Below are 19,631 nucleotides of genomic sequence, written 5' to 3'. Positions count from 1 at the left end.
CCTGTCTGTGCACCTGTGTACTCACCCTTGTCTCTGTGCATCTGTGTACTCACCCCTTCTGCTTTGGGCATGGACAGGATATCAGCCTCCTGTCTGTTCAAACATGATAATGGTGCTGGAATACAGCCCAGTGCTTGTTAGACATTATATGAGACTCAGCCTTGGCTTACTGGAGTTAGACTTTCTAATAGCCCAAAGAGTACCTATGTGATGTGAACTTCTGCCAATGTGTTGGCATTCTGTTCTGCATGTTTAAGTAGTTAAACTCAGATAGAAGTGACTCATTGGCAGTATGATTCATACTACATATGTATGCACGAGCATGGAGCCAGAGAATAACCTGGGATGTGGTTCCTTGGGTGCCATGTGCCCTGTCATCTTACAGAGTGAATACCAACTCAATACCAGCTAGACTGTCAGGAGAATAGAAATTACACACCAAAACAGTTCACACAGACGCAGAAACCCAAAATAAATTGTTTGCAAGCTGTACTCACACCTCTTAGCTAGCCATCTGCTGTGCGTGACAGAAGGAAGTCTATTCATGTAGCTAACCACACCAGTAGGAACCATAAAGACTACAGAAATTATATTGCTGTGATGTCATCACTCTGGGTATTGTATGTGTTCATTTACTTAATTTAGTAGTCATGGCCTCAGAGGATGGATTTCTTCTGAGACAGGGTCTCCCTGGGTAACCCTGGATAGTCTAGACCTTCCTGTGTAGAACAGGCTGGTCTTGCACTCACGATCAGCTTGCCTCTGAACTCCAGGTGCTTAGATTAAAGGCATGTGCTACCACCACAGCCCAAAGATTAGGCCTTTAAAGATTTAGTTGTGAGCCAGGTGTTGGGGCAAATAGCTTTAATGCCAGCACTCAGGAGGTAGAAGCCGGTGGATCTTTGTTATGAGAAAAGTTCATACGGGGTGTGTGTGTGTGTGTGTGTGTGTGTGTGTGTGTGTGTGTGTGTGTGCACATGTGAGCACAAGTGTAGTGTATCCGTGCATGCTCATACAGAGGCTAAAGGCGAACAAGGTTGTCTTCCTCAGTTGCTCTCCACCTTCTTTTGAGAGACAGGGTCCCTTACTGAAGCTGAAGCTCACATTTCAGTTAGGCCAACTGGCCATTGAGCTCCAAGGATCCACCTGTGTCTGCCCACCAATGTTGGGGTTTAGGCATGCATGACCAGCTTTTACATGGATGCTGGATTTGAATTCAGGTCTTCTTGCTTGCATAGCAAGCCCCCCTACCCACCGAGCCATCTCCCTCAGTGAGAAAATTGGTATTTTATTGATATTCTGTCTGTATGACCTATTCATCTGTCTTATTTAAGAAATCCTATTTATGGGACAGGAGAGATGTTTCAGTGGTTAAGAGCACTGAATGCTCTTCCAGAGGTCCTGAGTTCAATTCCCAGCGCCCACATGGCAGCTCACAACTGTCTTTAACTCCAGACTTAAAGCTATAAACATGATATAGTTCCCATATTTCATCTCAAATGCAGTAGAGTTTTGCTTCATGTAGAAGAGTATCTTTTGTCTGTAGGGATGTGGCACCTGTCAATAATAAATTCGATGGTCTATGGCTTAGGCAGGAAATAAGAGGTGGTACATCTGGGAGGTATGAAGGATTCTGGGAGAGAGCCAGGTGCAAGAGAGTTGCCCGGGAAGGTGTGGCTACACAGACACGTTGTACCTGAGCACAGGTAACCAGTCATGTATCAGAATGTGGATTAGAATAAATGGGTTATTTTAAGTCATGATCTAGTCAGAGAAGAACTTAAATATATGGACAAGGTATTCGTAAATATGTTTTGAGTCTGAGTCTGAGTCTTATTTCTGGGAGCATGGGGCTGAGGGGAGTAGATCCAAGCCTAACTTCTACAGCTTCTCACATGCAAGTCATTGGTTCCATGTAGAATTGATATATGCACAGAATGACATAAGGATTTGGGGCTCAGGTTCCAGAAAGGATCTCACTATATAGCTCTAGCTGTTGCGAGGCTCACTCTGTAAACCAAACTAACCTAAAACCCACAGGGATCCTCCTGTCTCTGCCTCCTGAGTGCGGGAATTAAAGGTGTGTGCCTCTATGCCTGGCTTGGAATAATCTATTTCTAAAGCCTTTCTTAGACAGCCGACTTTTTCAGCACTGATTACTGAATAATAAAACTTTACCTGCTAGTTTCTCTCTTAAATATCAGGCATCCTATAAGAATGGTGTGTTTCTGAGCCTTGTCTCTCCCTTCTCCTACCATTGCCCAGGGACTGCTTTAACAAATAGGAATTCTGTAGGGGCGGTTCTGATGCTGAGGTTCTGTTCCCAATTGGATCTTGATCTGTCAGTAAAGAAGCCATGGGCCAATTACTGGGCGGAAATAATAGGCGGGATTTCCTGGTCCCCGCAGGTAGGAGACAGGCGCAAGGAAAGGAGCAGAGAGGAGAGTTTACCATGCTTCTGAGGGAGAAAAGGTGACCAGCCATGTGAGATTTTGGGCGAAGCAGCAGCCTGAGGCAGCTTCTCCAGGTAGGCAGTTGAAGGTATTTGTTTAGCTGAGGGTAAGTGGAGAGGTATGGAGATAAGAGAGTATTGATAACGGCTCGCTTCTCCATGCCGGGGAGAGTAGCGCCCAGTAATTGTACCAAAAGGCAAGTTGAAATTGAGCTCTGTGTGTGTGTGTGTGTGTGTGTGTGTGTGTGTGTGTGTGTGTGTGTGTGTGTGTGTTTTAACCATGGATTCAAGGGAATATGGGTAGGGGCTGGTAGCGAGCGCAGCCAGTTCCTGGAGCTTAGGCAGGGTAGAAAAGCTACGCGCTACAGACCTCTGCTGAGAGTCAGCATCTGGCAGAGAAAGGTCTCTAGCCTGCGGCCCTTCTTTATAGTGATGCGGGCTGTTGGACTTTTGCTATTCCGCCTAAGGTTTACACTCATCACACAGTCTGACTGGCACATGCTAAGTGCATGGTCTAAACTTAGTCATGGTGGCTGCTCCAGCATATGAATACATAAACAAACCTCCAGGACTGTTGTTTAAAGGGTGACTTAAAGGGCTGTTTTGTTTAAAGGTGTGCCTTTCACTTGAGGGTGAAGTGTCCTCCACCTTGGTAAAGACTTGGTCCCCAGAATGTAGTACCACTTTGGGATGAGATAGAAAGTTCAGGAGTGGGGCCCAGTGGAAGCAAGTGGATCACTGAGAACATGCCCTGGACAGACCCTGTTGCTGCCTTCCCCCAGCCCTCTCTGCGTCTTATTCATCATTGTGAGCTTGCTCCATCAGATGCTGCATGATAGTCAACCTTCCCTTGGGCCCAATAGACTTAGCAGACAGTGGGCTGCAACTCTGAAGCCATGACACGAAGTATTTCGTCCCTTCAACTGTTTTTGTTCAGTGAAAAGCTGTGGTTTCAAACCTGAGGCGTGGTTTAGAAGCTTTGGGAACTGTTTTGCTGGATGAATCTAGAAGTTTGAAAATGTGCTCTAGAGAAGCCGGAGAACACACTGTTGAGCTGAGCTAGGAGGCGGATTCTGGTTGACTGGAGTATACATTTGACATCAGGTGGGAGCAAGCTCTCCATTGAGAGCTGAGGGGGAGTCTGTGTGAGCTACATTGTAACAAATGTCTGTTCTGCATTTTATCCCTTCCCTGAGACTTTGTGGAAGGGTTTGCTACTTTCAAGCAGTGCAGTCGATTATTTTAGATATACTGACTGGTTTTGTGTGTCAACTTGGCACCGACCAGAGTCATCAGAGAGGAAGGAGCCTTAGTTGAGGAAATGCCTCCATGAGATCCAGCTGTAAGGCATTTTTCTCAATTAGCGATCAATGGAGGAGGACCCAGCCCATGGTGGATGGTGCCATCCTTGGGCTTATGGTCCTGGGTTCTATAAGAAAGCAGGCTGAGCAAACCAGAGCAAGCAAATCAGTAAGCAGCCCCCCTCCATGGCCCCTGCATCAGCTCCTGCCTCCAGGTTCCAGCCCTACTTGAATTCCTATCCTGACTTCCTCCAGTGATGGACTATGATCTGGAAGTGTAAGCTGGATTAAGCCTTTCTTCCCCAATTTGCGGTTTGGTCATGGCTTTTTTGCCTTAGTGATAAAATCCCTAGGTAAAACACTCGATATTTTTTATAATTCTGGGTGTTTTGTAATGAGATTTGAGAGAGAGAGAGATCGGGGAGATTTGAAAAACTTGTTTAGACAGGAGAGAAGTGGTTTTCAAGTTTAGGGTAAGGAAGGCAGCATCAAAGAACAGATTAACACCAGTTTGGGGGGGGGATCTCGAACTTTGCACCAGAAAACTGGCAAAGATGTCCTGAGGGCATCAGGAGAATTGGCCAGACTCTGTCCATTTCTGGCCTAAAGATGGAAAGGAATAAACTTGTTTGAAAGATTTGGCTTGGAGAAGAGGACTCTGGAACTTTGTATTCACAAAAGGCCTCCAAGGAAACTGTCTTCCCAGAATTCATTTCACTCTGTTCAGCCATATAGGCACTCAGAGACCACCCAGACTTGGTTCAAGGAGGACTGTCAACTGTAGGTCTGATAGCATGCATTCGGGTTGTCAGCGTGCATTCTAATTTTGCACGTACGCAGAACGCATAGGTGATGTAGCCTTGGAAGGGCACACCCAGATTTTCAAGGAGAGTTTAAAAGGCCCCAAAATATGTCATGGGACTGGAGCCACTTCCAGCAATCCTAGAGAGGGCAATGAATGAAGCTTGGAGGGTGAACCCTAAGCTGCCATGGGCACCCTGGATGTCAGAGCCCAGAGAGTAGACCTCCTGTTAAGGAAAACTACATGTAGCACATAGAGCCAACACAAAAGAGAAGCTTTGAGGGCTGCAAACATCAAAGCCACAGAATGGTGCTCACTGTGCCCCATGTGCCCAGGAGCTGGGCATGGACCTGTGAGGTTTAATGTTTACCCTGCTAGGTTTGGGTCTTGCTTTGCCTCTCACCCTTCCTTTCTTCCTTCCATTCTTTCTTTTTTCTTTTTGTAGATGTATTTATTTTATGTATGTGAGTACACTGTCACTGTCTTCAGACACACCAGAAGAGGGCTTTGGATGCCATTGCAGATGACTGTGAGCCACCATGTGGTTACTGGGAATTGAGCTCAGGATCTCTGGAAGAGCAGTCAGTGCTCTGAACTGCCCTCACCCCTATTTTCTGTTCCCCGACTCTTCCTTTTTGAACTGGGAATGTTTAGGTTGTGTCATTGCAGATTGTCAGCGTCTTTTGAATTTACAGAGGCTTGCAGCTAGATTTACCTTGGGTCTCAGGAAAAAACTTTGGACTTGAACTTTTAAGCCATTCTAGAACTATTCAGACTTTGGGGAATATTGGAGATAGACTAAGTGCATATTTGTATTAAGAGTTGACCATGAGGGCTGGAGAGATGGCTCAGGAGTTAAGAGCACTGACTGCTCTTCTAGAGGTCCTGAGTTCAATTCCCAGCAACCACATGGTGGCTCACAACCATCTGTAATGAGATCTGATGCCCTCTTCTGGTGTGTCTGAAGACAGCAAAGTATACTCATATAAATAAAACAGATAAATCCTTTTTAAAAATATGAGTTGACCATGAGCCTTTGGGGCCCAGCCAGATATAAAATATTACATACTATATATATATAGTATAAATATTATATATCTAATATTTTATATTAGATATAAAATATTCCCTCATGGACTCGTGTATGAAAACTTGGTCTGCAGTTGATAGCATAATTTTGGTGCCTGATGAAAACTCCAGAAGGAGAAGCATAGTTAGATTATGTATTATCCAGGAGCAGAACTAATATATATATATATGTATGTATGTGTGTGTATGTATATATATGTGTATGTGTATATATATGTATGTATATATGTATGTATATGTGTGTGTGTATATATATATATTTTATATATATGAGGGAGGGGGAAGGATTTATTGGAGTGACTTGCGAGTCGTGGTCCTGTTAGTCCAGCGATGGCTGTCTACCAGCAGAAGGCCCAAGAATCCGGTGGTTCAGTTCACAAGGCTGGATGTCTCAGCTGGTCCTCAGGATACACTGGAATCCAGAAGAAGTAGGCTGTAACACCACAGAGGAACTGGACTATGCCAGCAGGAGCAAGCAGGCAAAGGGAGCAGGCTTCCTTCTTCGTGTCCTTCATCGAGGCCGCCACCAACAGAAGGCTTGATCCAGATTAAAGGTGGGTCTTCCCACCTCAAAGGGATCAGAACTGAAATTGGCTCTTCCCCTTTCAAATGACTTAATTAAGGAAAATAAAAATCTTCACAGGTGTGCTCAGCTGTTAATTAATTCCAGATGTAGTCAGATTGACAACCAAGAATAGCCACCAAGGAAGTAAATCACAATCCCTAGAAAGACTGTACCTTATCATCCCTTTTCCCCGTCCCTCTCTGCTTCCCATCCACCATGGAGTGAGCAGCATCTCCCTTCCCCCCAGCCCCCTGCTCCCCATCCGCAGTGTTCAGCTTCCTTTGGACCCACAGCGATGGGTCAGCTGATGCCAGGCTGATAGCTCAAAGGCATGGACCAAAGGGAACCCTCCTCCATTAACTTGGTTCCCTCAGTGCTGAAAAGCTGACTGTGTATATTTGAACTTCTAATAAACAGCAAATCCTTTTCTTCCTGTGAGTATGACCCAGGCAATTCTTTTAACCGATAACCCCAACTGGGTTATTACATGTTAAACAGTAAGATTTAGACTTAAAGTTGGATATAAATATATAGATATAGAGACAGTGCAGAAACGTATTACATGTTTAAGTTCAGAGACAACCAAGGAGCTATAGCTAAGAGGCTACTGAAGTGTTCAATTGTGAAAACCTTATTCTGTTAATATCAGACGTCAGAGAGAACAAACAGCTACAAATTCCTTCCTACTCAGAAGATGAATTGCAAAAGCCTTTCACAAAGTCGAAGAGATGTTGCCAACCAAGGCCATTCTCAGATCTATGCCCGGGGAGTCATACGCAGCAACAATTGCCGTGGAATCATCCACAGCCAAGAGAGAATGAAAATGGGGAAACCAAAGTATAACGAATAGATAAATTTCATAAACGTTTTTACCGTAGACCTCTACAGGCAGCGCAGATCATTGGAGTAGAACCACCGCTGTCAGCACAAACAAATCTCCAACATAAATCAGGTGGAAAACATCAAGCTGCAGGGTTATAATTTGATATATATATGTACCGTGTTAAGTCTGCAGAAAGCAAGATGTTGCTTGCTGGTGCCTATAGATAATAAAATACAAAACCACTCAACTAAAGGTGACTCCAGGAAGAAAATGGCATTGAGGAAAAATGTGGAGGGCGTCACTGCTCTTACATTCTCTAAAAAAAGAAAATGGAGGAGTGGGGTAGGAGGAGAGGGGGAAGAGGGGAGGAGGAGGAGGAAGAAGAGAAAGAAGAGGAGGGAGAGAAGAGGAAGAAAAGGAAAAGAAGAGGAAGAGGAGGAAAAAGAGGAAGAGGAGAAGCGGGGGAAGAGTAAAAAAGGAGGAGGAAGAGGAGAAGGAAAAGAAGAGAAAGGAAGAGGAGAAGGAGAAGAAAAGGGAAGGAAGGACGGACGGACGAACGGACGGACAGGAAAAGGGCAAAGATTATGAAACTTAAAATCTGACAAGGTTACATGATGGGTATTAAAATGAGTCAAAAAGACTACAGACCAAGCAAGGGGAAGAAAAGTGAAGAGAAGGGGACACACACACACACACACACACACACACACACACACACACACACACCCGATGGGGGAAGGGACGAATGAATCTTTCCTGAGCCTTAGAGATTCGCTGACTGGACGGCCACACAGACACACTGTCTGGAACTGAATCTGCCTGGAGGAACACTTTTCCAGAGGCTACCAAAGCCTTTCAAGGCTTGAGAAATTCCAGAGTGACCAGTTTTTCCTCCTCACCTGAACATTCCAATGAACTGACAAAATTCAGCACCTCCCTGATGGAATCAGCTTCCAAGGGCTGAGCGGGGAGCAGCTCAAGCCGCTTAGAACTCTCTCAGTCTCACATAGCCTCGCTCTGTGGCTCTACTCCACACATAAATAAAACTGGGTTTGCTTTCCATTAACCCCATGATTTCTTGGTTTGGGTATGTTAGGGTAATTTTTTTTTTCCAAGACAGGATTTCTCTGTGTATCCCTGGCTGTCCTGGGACTTGTTCTGTAGACCAGACTGGCCTCGAACTCAGAGATCTGTCTGCCTCTGCCTCCTGAGCTGGGACTAAAGTCACCCACCACCACTGTCCAGCCTTCAGGATGACCTTTTCCTGACCTAGTCCTTAGCACATCGGCCAAACTACCACAGTAATAATGGCAAATTACAGTTCCCACGGCATGTGGGCCCCAGCCTAGAGTGTGTCAGCTGTCTTCTAACTACCCTGCTGGCATCCAGCATATGCAAAACCCACATGGCCTATGACGAAACAGTCTACAGTGGTTACGGACGATACAGAAGTCTGAGGTGGTATAAACAACATGACCACTTTAAATGTTTGACAAAGTCCTCGGTGTCTCAGGCTCTTGTGTTGCCGTTGCCTTCACATATGAACCATGTTCTTCCCGTGCAGAAAAAACATCGTCGACCCAGAAGATCCCCGGTGTGCTCGGTTAACGCTCACTGGCCGGATGGTCACGGTGCCACCGGGGGAGGTGGAGTTCGCCAAGCAAGCCATGTTCTCAAGGTACGAAGCTGCTTTAGAACTGGTTTCCCCAGAGCCAGGTGTGTTGGTGTGTGCCCATAGCTCCAGCATTTGGAAGGCTGAGGCAGAAAGATTTGGTTTGAAGCTAGACTGAGCTACATAGTGAATCCAAGGTTAGCCTAAGCGACATAGTGAGAACTTATCACACACACACACACACACACACACACACATACACACATACACACACATACACATACACACACATACACATACACACATACACACACACATACACATACACACACATACACACACATATACACACATACACACACATATACACACACATATACACACACATACACACACACATACACACATACACACACACACATACACACACACACACACACACACACACACACACACACAAAGGCTTGTCTCAAAATAGAGAAGAATAAATGGCTATCAGATGGTAGACAGGAACGCTACTGCTTGGCTTGCTCCTCCTGGCTTGCTCAGTTTGCTGCCTCTTACACCCCAGGACCAACCTACACAGGGGTGGCACATCCCACCATCATTAATCCACATCAGTCATTAATCAAGAAACTGTCCACAGGCCAATCTGATGAAGGCATTTCTCTCCATTGAAGTTTCATCTTCCCAGTTGGTCCCGACTTGTGTCAAGCAGACAAAAAACAAGTCGCTCACGTGACTCGCAATGAAAGCAAGGGAGCTTTCCTGGCCCCATCTGTGCCTCGGACATGCTCAGACATCTCTACGGAGACCACCATGGTGTTTGCTTGTTACAGACACCCGTGTGGCCTACTGTTTGGCCCTTGTCTTGTGATAATCACATCTTTATATGTGACATGGAGGAGGCTTGTATTTTTATAAAATCTTACAAGACAGATGGACCATCATGTCTGCGTCCATAGGTATTACAATGTGTTTGAAATGCAAGTGTGAGTGTAGCAGGGGACGCAGGTGGAGCTCTTTGTCCACGCTTCCCGCAGGAACGGAAATCTCGCCATCAGGAGACCACATTTCACAGCTTCACCATTCTCTTGCCTTTCCTACAGACACACACACAGTCTTTCCCTCTAGCAACCACCAGCATCCACTGAGCACTGGCTAGAACCAAATGCTATTTCTGTATACACTTCCTGTTTCTCCCCATACAACCCTGTGATGAGCATCAAAGCCTTAACTTTTGCAACAGGTGAGGAAACAGCCATAGGTGCAGCTTTAGCGTCCACACTCATTAGCAAGCTCCAGAACTGAGCCCTTAGCTGCTCTGTATAGCAACTACAGCTTCCTGCCTTCCTGGGCTCCCCCAGCCCTGGCCCCAAGCCCCAGCTCATAAGCTTCTACCTCTGGCTGGGTTGAGCGACTCTCAGCACAAATCAGGCCAACAGGTAGGAGGTCCCCGGAACTGGCTGAGGTACAGAATGGCAGGTTCACCATGCTATCCCTTTGTTCCTGCAGGCATCCAGGGATGAGGAAGTGGCCTCGCCAGTATGAATGGTTCTTCATGAAGATGTGGGTAGAACACATCTGGCTTCAGAAATGGTATGGAGGCATATCTGACATCCCAAAGGAGGAATACTTCAAAGCAGCCCCAAGAAAGGCCTGATAGTAACACACAAGTCCCGGGGCTTGCTTTAAGATGAAGCCCTTCGAAGGGCAGAAGCCAGACAGTCTCTGACTGCCATCTCTTTGTTTGAAGAGTACCCAGCTGCCCTGTCATCCTACAGCAGAATGAGAAAGGATGAACAGGGAGCCCTGGGCTAGCGTTGAGATCCATCGGAGTGGTCCTTTGCTGATCCATCATCCACATAGAAACGTTTCTGTTCACTCTGTACTCAATCCAGAAGCTCCCATTTGGAAATCGTGGTTGTCAAAAATGGAAGTGGTAGTTGCTATTCTGTTCTTTAAAAAAATGATGCCTGTATATAGCATGTCATTGCCTTGTATCGTGAGAACATTGTGTTGCTTACCACGCAAAAGCCGTGCCTTGGATGGCGGTCCATTGCTTAACAAGAGCTGAGCATGCATCACGCTGTGGCTGTGGGTTCAGGGTAAGGTGGAAGGCTTTCGGTCGGAAGGTTATTCACTATGTCACTAAATTGCTGATGTATTTTCTAGAACCTGCGGGTCACTTGGGGAGCCTTTCCCCCCACTGTAGTATAGCAAGCAGACTAAGCACATGCAGTTTTGTGCTTGGCCTGTTCTGTGTGAGCAGACTACAGCAGAACATTAACAGGAATGAGGTAGCTTTGTCATTGAGCTTCCCAGATCTCCCGCTGTTAATATTTCCTGTAGGAAGTGCCCCTCTACCACTCATGAAGTGTGGTGCTCATGAAGTAAGAGCACCTCTATCTGTGCGATGTAGCAAAGACAGAGGCAAGAGTGCAAACGAGAAAGGGAAAGCAGTGGGCAAGAGAAAGAGCCTGAGAGTCTGCTCACTGCCTAGCCTCAGGCCAGACCCTCAACAGAATCACCTCACTTAAGCCCTACCTAGTAAGATGTCCTGGCGTCTCATTCATACCCGGAGACTAGGCTAAGAGAAAACCATTCAGCATCCTAAGCTCAGGCTCCTGTGTTCACTGTACACAATGGGTGTGTGTTTTCCACAGAGGGTCATCAAGCAATGGTTGTGATTTTAAAGGACAATGACAAACTGCCCTGCTGGGAGTGCTGGGTGCAGAGGTAGGGAGCACGCTTTCAACTTTTTCAACAAATCTTTTACAAGAGTTCCTGGCATTCAGAAGATACAAAATTGAAACTGTATACATACCTGAGGCCTGACTGGACCAGAACACACACCACCAAGGCCAAGTTTTCTATCTTTCCACGATGGCTAGAAATTCTCTGTGATTGATCAGGTATGTTGTATAACATAACACATCACTAACGTAGAAAATATATACATTCTTAAAATAATTTTAACAAAGCAAGATGCAAGCTGACTTGTTAAAACATATTTAAGGGGTTGGGGTTCCTTGCCTAGGAAGCGCAAGGCCCTGGGTTTGGTCCCCAGCTCCAAAAAAAAAGAACCAAAAAAAAAAAAAAACATATTTAAGTACTTATTACTAGAAACCTAGGAGGGCTGGACAGTCCTTTTTTATTTGACATAAGCCAGTTCACGAGAGTTCCCAACAATCATTATTTCTAGTACAAAATCATAGGATGGCTTTGTTAGAGGTATTTCCTATTGCTAGAGTTTAAAATTATTGCTACTCCCAATTTAGAAGAAGGTTGGAGGACTGGCAGAACAAACTGCAGGTTATAGGTGTTCCATAGGTCAACCTCCGACATCAATCCTTGAAGCACCACTGCCTCTCATGGCTTCTTCAACATGGCTTCTCAGTCCACCTCACTGATACCTTTTGCTCTGTTAGCTTGCTGTGAGTTAGCTCCTTAAGAGTTACTGATGCTTCCAAGGCTTTGAAGAGCAGGTTGCAATCACAAACCGCAAAGAGTGTTATCAGACATTTATCAGAGTTAGAAGAAATGAAATCTGAACTGTCTGGACAGCAACAACAGTGTTGAAAGTTAATGGGCTTGAATCAGATGCTCCGTCTTCAGGAAAATTTGTTTCAGCAAATCTCCAGGAATTTACAATGAATTAAAATTTGTAGTTTTAGACATAAAATTAGAAGCTTTAGACATAGCAATAAGGCAAGAAAAAGAAATTAAAAGTGTACAGATTGGAAAGAAAGGAATAAAAGTCTCCTTATTTAGATTAACTACATAGAAAATTGCACATAATTTACATTTTTAAAGCCAGCAGAAGCTGGAGAGACAGTTCAGCTGTTAACAGCTCTGGTTGTTCTTCCAAATGATCCAGGTTCAATTCCCAGCACCCACATGGCAACTCACAACTGTACGTAACTCCAGTTCCAGGGGATCTGGAGCCTTCACACAGACACCCATGCAGACAAAACACTAATACACATAAAATTAATAAGTAAATAATATTTTTAAAAGCAGAGACCCTGACACACACACACACACACACACACACACACACACACACTAAAGTCAGGAACAGCCTTTAGCAAATGTGATGGAACATGTGGACACTCATAGTGAACCCTGGGCTAACCTCAGACTTTACATAAAAACTAAGAAGAGCTCACACTTGTAAACATAAGAAAGTGAAACTATAAGGCTGTAAAAAGAACTAGAAAACCTTTGGAGCAAGGGCTTGGCAGAGTGTTTTTTGTACTTTATAAAACACCAAAGCATAACCTATAAAAGGAAATTTTGATTAAGTTATATCTCATTAAATTTTAAAGGGTTGGCTATGCAAAGGACTTTCCTAAGAGGACAAAAAACAGGTGATGGTGACAGAAGATCTGCAGACAAGTGCTAGTGTTAAGAGTATACCCAAATTGGAGCAAAGGTGTGAAGGAAGCAGATAGTGATACACTGCTGCGGGGAACATCAACTAGAACTAGAAAACCACTTGACTCTTTCCTAAAACACTAAATAATGCACCTGCCTACCAACCAGAAATAAGAAACTGGTCCCAGAGAAATGAAAACTTACCACTCACACGAAGACTTACATATGATGGGGTCAGCAAGACGGTCACTCTTGGAATCCACTAGATGTCCTTTAATCCTTTGATCTGGTATCTAGCAATACAAACTGTGGCATTATCTATACCATAGAATAGCACTCAGCAATATAAAGGAGCTAATTACTGACACAAGCAGCTTTGGTGACTCTGTGGAAGATTATGCAAGCCATAGAAGTGTTCATATCATATAGTTCCATCCATGGAACACTCCCAATGGGGTCTTTAAGAATGAAGACTTTTCAGAAAGGAGGTCACAGAGTGAGTGAATCTTACTGTGAGTGGATAATGATGGATCCTTATGGTGATGGAGGTACGCATACCTTGACCTAAATCATTATTAAATTGGAAACTGGGTAAGACGAATACAGGATCTCTTTGTGTTATTTCTTAAAACTGCACCTGCATCTTTAATTATCTACAGCACCTACAGCTACCTCAGAGGGAAGTATTTAATGGAAAGACTCAAGTAAGACATGCATGCATCTTGCTTGTGAGTCCCTAACTGAGATGAACTGTTCCATATCAAAGTGTAGCAGAGAAGATGCAGGATGAACTGTTACCAAAGTGTAGCAGAGAGGAGACAAGATGAACTGTTACCAAAGTGTAGCAGAGAGGAGACAAGATGAACTGTTCCATATCAAAGTGTAGCAGAGAGGAGACATGGCCCTTGTTAATCACTAATATTTGCAGGAGCCTTGTAACTCTTCTTTTAAAAGTTTTCTAAATGTATTCAAGTTAATGCTGAACACAAACGACTAAGAACCTGGCAGGACCTGGAGGACAGCTCAGCCGAGCCTTTGCTTAGCATGAAACACGGGCGTAACCCCAGCACCATGAAAATGAAAATGGCATAGATGTGCCTGCATGTGCCGTACAAATTTTCTACAAGACATTTAGAAGAGATGAGTTTCTTCAAGTTTCTGGCGTACACATGTTGAGTATATATAAGCAATCAAGTCTGAAAATAAGGTTTTCTCGTTGTATTCCCAGTAATCATCCTCTAATTTGGGCAGGGGATAGCCTTCGCTAATGTATTTGCTGTGGCTTGCCACAACCATGAAGCTAACACATAGAGTGAGATTCTGCTGCTCCGGGTGCCCACATACCTTAGTGCATATTGACTCTTGGTGACCATATTCTTTTAGGATTGAAATGTGTTCTGAAGTTGTCCCCAAAAGTCTTGTATTTCACTGTTAATAACATAACTGTCACTAGTGAAGTATTTCTTGATGGCAGACTTCTCTAGGATAACCTACTGATGTTCATTCGATTGTGGTCTCAAGTCACTTATGGGAAACTTACTTGTGGTTTGTCTGTCTTGAGTAAGGCATGTGGAACACAAAGTCCATCTTCACACCAGGTATGTCTGTTTCATCAAAGACCAATTCATTCCTAGTACAGCTTCTGTGCTTGACTATGCTATCCTAACTATACTGTGTGGTTTTACATAGTCTTTTTTATGTACTATTATAAAGCATTGTTAGGTTCTTAAAAAGAGTAGAGGCTACTGCAGTACCTCTGCTGGAAACCTATCCAACAGAAAGAAAAGACTGTGCAGGCGACTCCATTTGTACTTCTTCTCTGCTGAGACTGATCTTGTTGCCTTGCCTAGGCTGGTCCCGAAACCCTAGGCTCAAGCAATCCGCCAGCATCACCAGAACTCAAGTGCTTTGCCATCGATCATGGCTGCTGTGACTTTATGAGGCTCTGCATTGTGGGAACTTTATTTGCTGACCTAGAAATCCTGTTGTAAATTCCAACCCGACTGTGGCAGGACTGCAAGGGGCCCTGCTCCTGAGGAGATGCTGTTGACAACTGAGGAGGGAGAATCATTCTTCAGGCGTGTGGCTGCTGGCTGCACCCACGGTCTGGCATATATGGGCAGCATAAATGGGCTTAGTGGGGTTTTCTTTTAACTAAAAGGCATAAAATTGAAAGATAGACTTGGAAGTAAAAAACCCAGGGGAGCTGAGGGGGAAATTGGGGTGGTGGGGTATGATGATATTTCTTTGTAAACGCATACTAAATTGTCAAAGAATAAAAATATATAAATAAAAAGAAATGCTGTTGTAGCCACACTTTAGGTTTCCCAGTCTTTTTTTTTTTTTGGTTCTTTTTTTTCGGAGCTGGGGACCGAACCCAGGGCCTTGCGCTTCCTAGGCAAGCACTCTACTACTGAGCTAAATCCCCAACCCCTAGATTTCCCAGTCTTAAAGTAGTTACCAGTTAAAAAAAAAAAAGTAGTTACCAGTTGTGTTGGTTTAATATTGTGTGTACATATACTATATATAGACATGTTTGTATATGAACATGTTTATATATGTACATATGCATATAAGTGTGCATGCATGTGTGTGCATTTACAGGCCTGAAGACAATGTCAGGTGTTCTCCTTAAGTGCTTGCCACCTCAATTTTTTTTTAAAGATTTATTTATTATATATCAGTACACGGTAGCTGTCTTCAGACACTCCAGAAGAGGGCATCAGATCTCATTACAGATGGTTGTGAGCCACCATGTGGTTGATGGGAATTGAACTCAGGACCTCTGGAAGAGCAGTCAGTGCTCTTAACCACTGAGCCATCTCTCCAGCCCTCCACCTTAATTTTTAAAGGATGTATGTGTGTGTGTGTTTACATGTGTTTGTGTTTGTGTGTATGTGTGCATATGGGTGTGTGTGTAACTGTATGTGTGTGTGACTATGTGTGTATGTATGTATGTGTGTATGTATGTGTGCATGTATGGGTATGTGTGTGTATGTGTGTGTATGTATGTGTGCATGTATGGGTATGTGTGTGTATGTGTGTGTATGTATGTGTACATATATGTGTGCATGTGTGTTTATGTGTATGTGTGTGTGTGTAGGTGCACACATACACAGATCGAAGGAGGACATTGTGTGTCCCACTCTATTCCTCTTTATCTTATTCCCCTGAGACAGGGTCTCTCACTGAACCACAGCTCGACTGGCAGCTAAGTGACCCTCCTACCTTTGCTCTCTACAGAATGAAGTTACAGGTATGCTGAGTATGGCCGTGCCTGGATTTTCACATGGGTGCTGGGGATTTAAACTCAGGTTATGTGTGTGCCCAACAGGCACTTATACTGGCTGAGCCACTACCTCAGCTCCCTCCACTTTGTTTTTAAGACAAGGTCTCTCATTAACCTGGTGCTTACTGAGTTGGCTGGACTGGTTGTTACCCAGAGAACTCCAGCATTCTGCCTGTCTTCCTTCTTCCAGTACTGGGCTTATAGGAACTCAGATTCTCATGTTTGTGTGCTAGGCACTCTCCAGACTGGGCCGACTCCCTAGACCCTGCATTTGCTAAATTGTTTGCTTTTGTTTGGCTTTTGTCTTTTTGACACACTGTTTCCCTGACTGTCCTGAAACTTACTCTGTAGATCAGGCTGGCCTCAAACTCATAGAGATCCACCAGCCCCTCCTCCCAAGTGCTGGGATTAAAGTTATGTGCTACCATCTTCTAGCATATTTACTGTTTTTAATACGGTTGTCATCCCTACAGACCAGGACTAGGAAAAGGTCTTTTTTTTTTTTTAGATATATTTATTTATTTTATTTTATTAGTGAGTACACTGTAGCTTCAGACACACCAGAAGAGGGCATCAGATCTCATTACAGATGGTTGTGAGCCACCATGTGGTTTCTAGGGTTTGAACTCAGGACCTCTGGAAGAACAGTCAGTGCTCTTAACCGCTGAGCCATTTCTCCAGCCCAGAAAAGGTCTTATATATAGGTTTTATACATGGAAAAAAAAGACAGCAAAGTTCCTACAAGAACGTGGAGCACCCATGAGAATGCTCTATCTTGGGAGCTTCACCTGAGGCTTTCAGTAACTCTCCTTAGGCTAACAAACTCCAACTCACCCCAGAGTGGGATGTGGGTCTTTCTGCAGCGAGGTTGGAAAATGCTACACCCTCACCTCAGTCCTCAATCCCTCATCCACACCTTGGACTGTAAGTTGATGTCATTATGCAGGTGAAGGCAGGTACAGGATAGAACGAGACCTGCCATTGGATGAGAAGGAAGGATGGGCAAGAGAAAAGTTTTAGAGAGGAGGAGACCAGATCAAGAGGCGAGAGAGCAGCTGAGAGAACATGGAGGCAGATGTTAAGATTTCTCTCTACACATTTACAGGTTGTTATGACTATTCTTAAGGGATGGATGTGTACAGGATTTTGTATGTCTAGATGAACAAATTACATCTTATCTAGATGGGAGGTTTATATCCTTATCAATTTGTTGTAAGTTAACTGTGTGGATGTATTGTACATTGAGCATCTAACATATAAATCTGGTTGTTGGGTCCCGGTTTGTTGAGTCATGACTTAGCTGGGTTGTTGAGAGTGTGAGTAGAGTCTGTGACTGGAAGCTGGGCTAGGCTATAGAATGCTTGGAGCTGCTAGGCTATAGAATACTTCAGGCTGGCATGGCATAGGTCCATACTAGCCCACAGAAGGCAATGTGTGTATCAGGTATGGTAACAACCATAGGGAACAGTGCGTGAAACGGGGTGACAAAGAAGCAGCAAGACCACTTGGATCCACGCTGAACGGGAACTTGAGGGAACGATGATGTGCTCTTTTAGTTATACTGCAACATTGGAGCAGGCTATCTCCCTCTGACTGTAAGCCCAGACTCTTCCTCTTCCTACTCAAGCAGCCCTTGCTTTCCTGCTGCCTGAGCAAAGAGGCTCTTCACGATACTTGCCCAGTACAACTATTCAGAAGGGTTTGGGGAGCAGAACAGGTCTACCATGGAGAGCAAGTCAATGACCCTACCCTTGAGACACTGCATTTTATAAACCCGAAGTAAGTCTGGGACATCAAACTCCATCAATTCAGCCAGCATCCTCAGCCTCTGCTGTTGCCAGACTAACCCCGAAACACACTGCCATCCTCGGACAATGTCTGTATTTATCTCCATGCTGACTCTCTGTGTGTTTACCCATTACAAGGACAGGCTCTGTGTGTAGGCAAAGCAAAGGTCGTTATATGACAGGTGGGAGCAGGGATAGGAGCTAAAGGGTAGATGGGGGGGATTATGGGAGACTTCTGGCTGCCCCTATGGTTGGCCTTGAACTCACGGTGCAGAAGAAGATCACTTTGAATATCTGACCCTTCCACCTTTGAGCATCCTTCCACCTAGACATGAGATTATAGGCACGATCAACCACATCCAGGTTTGTGTCCTGCTCGTGTCTGAACCTAGGGCTTCATGCATGCAACATAAATATTCTACCAACCAACATAAATATTCTACAACCTAGCTACGTCTCCTGACCCAAGAATATTAATTTTTAAAGAACTGTCAAAAAAAACTACCAGGACCTATTATTTTGAACTGAGTTCCTATATTGAGCCCCAAAAGACCAGGGTAAAAATTAAGATGGAGTCACAATTACTAGAGTTTTATACCACCATGACGAAACCAGGGCACTAATACAACCTTCCAAGGAGTCAGGCTTAAGGGATATTCTGGTTTTAAAGGAACCGTATCCCATGGGTTCATGGTCTGAACACTTGGTCCGAAGCCATTGATGCAATTTACAGAGGTACTAAAACGTTTGGGGTGGGTGTTGATATTCTGTCTAAGCTCCACCCCCACAGCTACCTGGGAACAGCCAGGTATGCTCCACCCCACAGTTGCCTGGCAACAGCCAGCTGTGCCTGACACTATGAAAGGGGCCGATTGCCCCCTCTTCTCTCTCTTACTCCTCTCTTGCTCTTCTCTGCCCTTCCTTGTCCCTTCTCTCCCCATCTCCCCTCACCTCCCTCTGCGTGCCCATGGGCGGCCTCCTTTACTCCTCCCCTCTTCTACTCTTCTGCTCCCATTAAACCTCTCTATGTGGAACCGTGTTGGCTTGGTGTGGTCTGTCGGGATGCAAGCGGAGATTTAAACCCTAACAGTGGGGCCTAGTTACAGAAGTCCCAGTTGCTAGGGGTGACCTCTGAAGGTCATTGCTGCCCCTCACTCCTGCCTGGTTCTCTGCTTCTTGTTCTGCTGTAAGGAGAACCGTTTGGACTCTGCACGCTACCTTGAACTGACTACTCCACCTTGCCTTCACCACCACTCTGATCTGAAACTGTGAACTACAATTAGTTTTTCCTCCTGTAAGGTGTCCTCACCAGATCTTTCGGTCACAGCTGTACAAATGTGACCAAGCAGAGGAGAGATCAGAAAGACTGGTTTCAATGGATGGGATACGGTGACAGAAATAACCTGGTATGTAACAGTCATTTCTTTTGTCATTAGTGTTATCCTGACTCTGCAAGCTGGAAACACTATTTAGCATCTTGCTTTACCCCCACCCCCATCCCGGATCTGAGAACCAAACCCAGGGCCACTGA

At 44.7% G+C, this 19,631-nt stretch overlaps 1 protein-coding gene across 1 annotated transcript in view; it reads left to right on the top strand.

The window, feature by feature from the left end:
• Creg2 (cellular repressor of E1A-stimulated genes 2) overlaps positions 1-15,340 on the top strand; it is a 46,239-nt gene extending 30,899 nt beyond the window's left edge. Inside the window, 2 exon segments of the mRNA NM_001447353.1 lie at positions 8,597-8,710; positions 10,160-15,340. Of these exon segments, the coding sequence (NP_001434282.1) occupies positions 8,597-8,710; positions 10,160-10,307 (262 nt within the window). The 3' untranslated portion in view covers positions 10,308-15,340.
• Positions 15,341-19,631: the final 4,291 nt, after the last annotated feature.

Source organism: Rattus norvegicus, chromosome 9, assembly GCF_021556685.1.
Source record: "Rattus norvegicus strain SHRSP/BbbUtx chromosome 9, alternate assembly SHRSP_T2T, whole genome shotgun sequence".
In the NCBI taxonomy this organism is placed as follows: domain Eukaryota; kingdom Metazoa; phylum Chordata; class Mammalia; order Rodentia; family Muridae; genus Rattus; species Rattus norvegicus.
This window is presented reverse-complemented; position numbering and strand designations above follow the sequence as displayed.